This window comes from Fukomys damarensis, unplaced genomic scaffold (genome assembly GCF_012274545.1).
Source record: "Fukomys damarensis isolate Sample0158 unplaced genomic scaffold, DMR_v1.0_HiC HiC_scaffold_37, whole genome shotgun sequence".
In the NCBI taxonomy this organism is placed as follows: Eukaryota; Metazoa; Chordata; class Mammalia; order Rodentia; family Bathyergidae; genus Fukomys; species Fukomys damarensis.
The window spans coordinates 9,231,541-9,235,730 of record NW_022900949.1 but is presented as its reverse complement, the minus strand read 5'-3'; the positions used below and the strand labels follow the sequence as shown (position 1 = coordinate 9,235,730).

The window sequence follows — 4,190 nt, the reverse complement described above, 5'->3', positions numbered from 1 at the left end:
CCCCGCAGCAGGTCCAGCAGGAGCAGCTGGACTCGGTGATGGACTGGCTGACCAACCAGCCGCGGGCCGCGCAGCTGCTGGACAAGGACGGCACGTTCCTGAGCACGCTGGAGCACTTCCTGAGCCGGTACCTCAAGGACGTTCGGCAGCACCACGTCAGGGCTGACAAGCGGTGAGGAGCGCTGGGCCGGGGGGTGGAGATGGCATCCAGGCCCCCGAGCCTGTCTCGGGAGCTCACACACGGTGGTCGGAAATGCGGTGAAGGTGTAGACCGTTAGAAAGACGATGGGCCCGGGGGCATAGCTCAGTGGCCTGCCTCACAGGTGCAAGAGCCTGACTTTGTTTCCCCGAACCAGAATAAAGAAATATTTCCCGAGCCAATTTTAGCTAGTCACCAATAGGTCTTTTTCTTTTTCCGTTTTTAGTTTTAGTCTTTTTCCTTTCTTTTCTGTTTTTTGGGGGGTGATGTTGAGACATAGTCTCACTATGTAGCCCAGGCTGGCCTGGGACTTTCAGTGATCCTCCTGCCTCAGCCTCCTGAGTGCTGAGATGACAGGTGTGCACCACCACCTCCAGCTACCCTATTTCCTTTTGAAAAAGTAACTTTAACACTTGCAAAAATAGGGTATTGTGACCTCAGGAAAATGGCAGGCTCCCCCAGAAGGGACAGGGACAGTCTGGCTCTGGTAGCTGTGTCTGGGCCGCTGGCCAGGCCACATTTTGGGATTGGCCACTGAGCAGGTGCTGTCTCCCCAGGGACCCGGAGTTTGTCTTCTATGACCAGCTAAAGCAGGTGATGAACGCGTACAGGTGAGTGGCTGGTCCCAGGGCCCAGTGGCAGCCAGGGGGAGGTGGGCCCCAGGCATCCCCAGCTGCCTGCTCCTGTGTCCCCAGGGTCAAGCCGGCCATCTTCGACCTGCTGCTGGCCGTGTGCATCGGGGCCTATCTGGGCATGGCCTACACAGCCGTGCAGGTGAGCGGCAGGGCCCGGGGCCTCACAGCGGGGTCTGGGGGATGCAGCTGGGGCTGGGCCTCAGCCTCTGTCTGTCCCCAGCACTTCGGCCTGCTCTACAAGACGGTGCAGAGGCTGCTGGTGAAGGCCAAGACGCAGTGATGACCCTGCCACCGTTTGCCCGTGGCACATGGAGCCTCGTCCCTTGCAGCGATGACGACTCTGAGAGACCAGAGTCTCCGCGTTGCCGCCTCGGACTTGGGGATGTTGGGTTTGCTTTGGGTTTTCTCCCTCTTCTGTGAACTTGGAGGAGGGCTGGGCTGAAGCCGGGGCCGCTCCGACCCAGGACAAACTGGATGAGCCTGGCCCAGCCCTGCCCACCCGAGACAGCTGTGTGGTGGCCATGTGGACTCCACACGGGTCCCGGCGTGGTCCCGGTGCCTCACCGGGCCCTGTGACGTCTCCCTGAGCTGCCACCTCCTTCCCGGCCTTCAGGCCTGCGGTGGCAGCAGACATCCGTCGCTGGTCACTGAGCCTGCACTCCACGAGACGGGTGTCCCCACGCTGCACCGGCCCCGCACTCACTGCCGCCTCCCTGCACCCACACACCTCCCCACTGCCCCCCAGGCTGTCCCCTCTGCTCTGTGCAGCCCCGAGCCAATCGCCAGCTGCCACCCCGAGTCCCAGGCTCAGCTGCCCTCAGCCTCCGGCCCTGGTTCTGCCCTCCAGGAAGGAAGCTAAACGGAGGGTAGCCAGCCCTCCGGGTCACCGGGGTGGCAGAAAAGACACAGCCCGGCACCCCCAAGCAGGATGGTGCAGGTGGGCGGGCGACTGAGGGCGGCGTTGATCTCAGGGAGACCAGGTGTATCGATTCATTAGCAATATGACCGGCACGGCCTTCGAGCTGCCTGCCCCACTCGGTCTGTGGCTCTGGCTGCCACTGCCCTGGGAACCCTGTGTCCTAGGATAGGGGCAGCGTCTTCTGCCTGGCCACCCTCCTCACCTGCACCTGCCTGCCCTGAGGGAGGGGCCTAGTGGAAGGACTTGGGGAGCCCCGCGCCTCGCAGCGCTGCACTGGGCACTGCGCTGCCCAGGCTGTGGTCTCCCTCAAACTCCCCACCCCTCCCTGGCAGGGCCTTGGGGCTGGGCTGGCTGGGGACGCTGCTGCCCATCAGAGAATAAAGCCATACTGAACGATGGGCGCGTCTGGTCTGGGGGACTTGCGCGGCACACCCGCCTGAAAGGGGGTCCCGCGGGGGCAGGAACCGCTTCCGCCCTCCTGGAAAGGAGTAGCCTGCATCTGCTACCAGGGCCTCAGGCCCAAAGCCCCACTTTTGTCCCCAGGAGGTCCCAGGACCTCGGTCACCCCGTAGGTGTCCTCTGTGAGGGCAGCAGGTTTGGGGTCCACCCTGCTTCGCTCCAATCACAATTAACCGTGGCTGCAGAGACCCTGTTTCCGTATAGGACCCTCAGGGGACTTCACCCCAGCACAGACAGTGGTTGGAGCCTCACCATCTCGTGCCCTTTGCCGCGCACCAGGAGGGCCTGGCAGCACCCAGAGCCCTGTCGGTCGGCCTGCTCAGTTCTTGGGTCACTCAACAAACATCCATCAGGGCTCCTGAGAGACGCTGGCCTTGTGGCAGTGATCAGACGAGCCCCTGACCTCAGGGATGGTGACCTGGGCCCGGGAGGACCAATGAGATGTGCTTGGCGGGGTTGAGGGGAAGGAGGGGTCTAGGAGCAGTTTGGGTGGTATTCAGGGAGCCCCAGAGAACCTGGAGGGCTGGGCATTTGATGTTGGAATCGAGGCCCAAGTCATGGGAAGCAGTCCAGGCAGACGGTACAGCCATGCAAGGGCCCTGGGGTAGCAAGGAACCTGGTGGTTTCGGGAAACAGGACCCTGCATGGCTGGAGCGGAGGGAATGAGGGGCAGCCTTGGGGAGGGGACAGCGGCCACGCAGGGACCTGTGGGCTGCAGGGAGGGCTTGGGTTTTGGTCCCAGGGAGGTGGGAGCCATGGAAGGCAGAAGAGGGAGGACCTGACTCTACTCTGGTGGCTGTTGCAGGGAGGACATGGTAGGGGATGAGGGTGGGAGGCAGGGACAGGTGGATAAAACTGACCGGTCCAGGTGGGCAGTGCTAGGGCTGGGCCTTGGGGTAAAGCTCCTTCTGCTTAAGAGAAAGACCTGGCTTCCTTAGTACATGCAGACAGTTCTTTCTTAGGCCCCAGATCCCACCAATTGGAACCCAAAACGTGAAAGTGGTGGGAGGCCTGGGGGGTGGAGGCCGCCCCTCACCAAGCACATTGCCTCCAGGTCCACCCACACGGGCACCGTGTGGACTGCACTCCTTTTCCTGGCTTTGTGTGCTGGTGTGGGGGTGAACCCCAGGCCTGATGTAGCCCACCCACTCCGTGCAGTATCATTGATCACTGATGACCAAGGTTGTGGGTCTCCACTTCCCTAATTTCCACAGTCAGGGTGAGTGCTGGCCTTTCCTCTGTATAGGCCTGGCCCAGAGGATGACATTAATATTTCACTTTCCTTCCTCGGGTGGTATGGAACCTGTGGCCAGCCTTGTGAGCCCATACTGGATTTCTGTCCCCATGGCATCCTGCTGGGGTCCCCAAGGTTCCTGACCTCATTGTTCCTCTGACTCCATTGGTGTTTCTTGCCCCAGGACCTTTGCACCTGCTGCCTTACATGCCAGCCCTGAGCTCCTCTCTTCCTAAATCCTTTTCTCTTACCTAGCTCCATTTCTTTCATCATATAGCACAGTCTACACGTCTTGCTTGTGTATTATATAGTCATCTTGGTTGTGAGGACTGATGGACCTAGCACAACTGGCCCCAAGCCTGGCACCCAGAAAGCGCTAGGTGGGCCGCCGACGTTGAGCAGACATACACCATACTGAAACAGAATTCACAGGGGCTGAAAATGTTACAGAGGGAAAGGGAGACTAGAAGTAATGGTGAGTGGAGGATCTGTGGCAGAGTTGGCCAGAGAAAGCGGGGAGATTGAAGGACTGAACACTCAATATGTGGGGAGCAGCGCTCTGGGTGGGGTAGGGGTAGGGGTAGGGCCGTGCAAAGGCCCAGGGGCAGCAGGAGCCCAGTGCAGAGCAGGAGCAGAGGAGATGGTGGGGAGGGAGGAGGGGAGGGGAGGGCATGGCTTCCCATTCCTGGCCGTCATAGTTCTGTTATTACTGACCGCGGACACTGGTGACTCTGGGCACAAGCC

General features: G+C 60.8%; 1 protein-coding gene across 1 annotated transcript in view; it reads left to right on the top strand.

Annotated features, from left to right (window-relative positions):
* Positions 1 to 2,143, top strand: part of Ncln (nicalin) — a 12,019-nt gene extending 9,876 nt beyond the window's left edge. The window contains 4 exon segments of the mRNA XM_033759617.1: positions 8 to 172; positions 757 to 810; positions 895 to 973; positions 1,055 to 2,143. Of these exon segments, the coding sequence (XP_033615508.1) occupies positions 8 to 172; positions 757 to 810; positions 895 to 973; positions 1,055 to 1,114 (358 nt within the window). The 3' untranslated portion in view covers positions 1,115 to 2,143.
* The last annotated feature ends 2,047 nt before the right edge of the window (positions 2,144 to 4,190 follow it).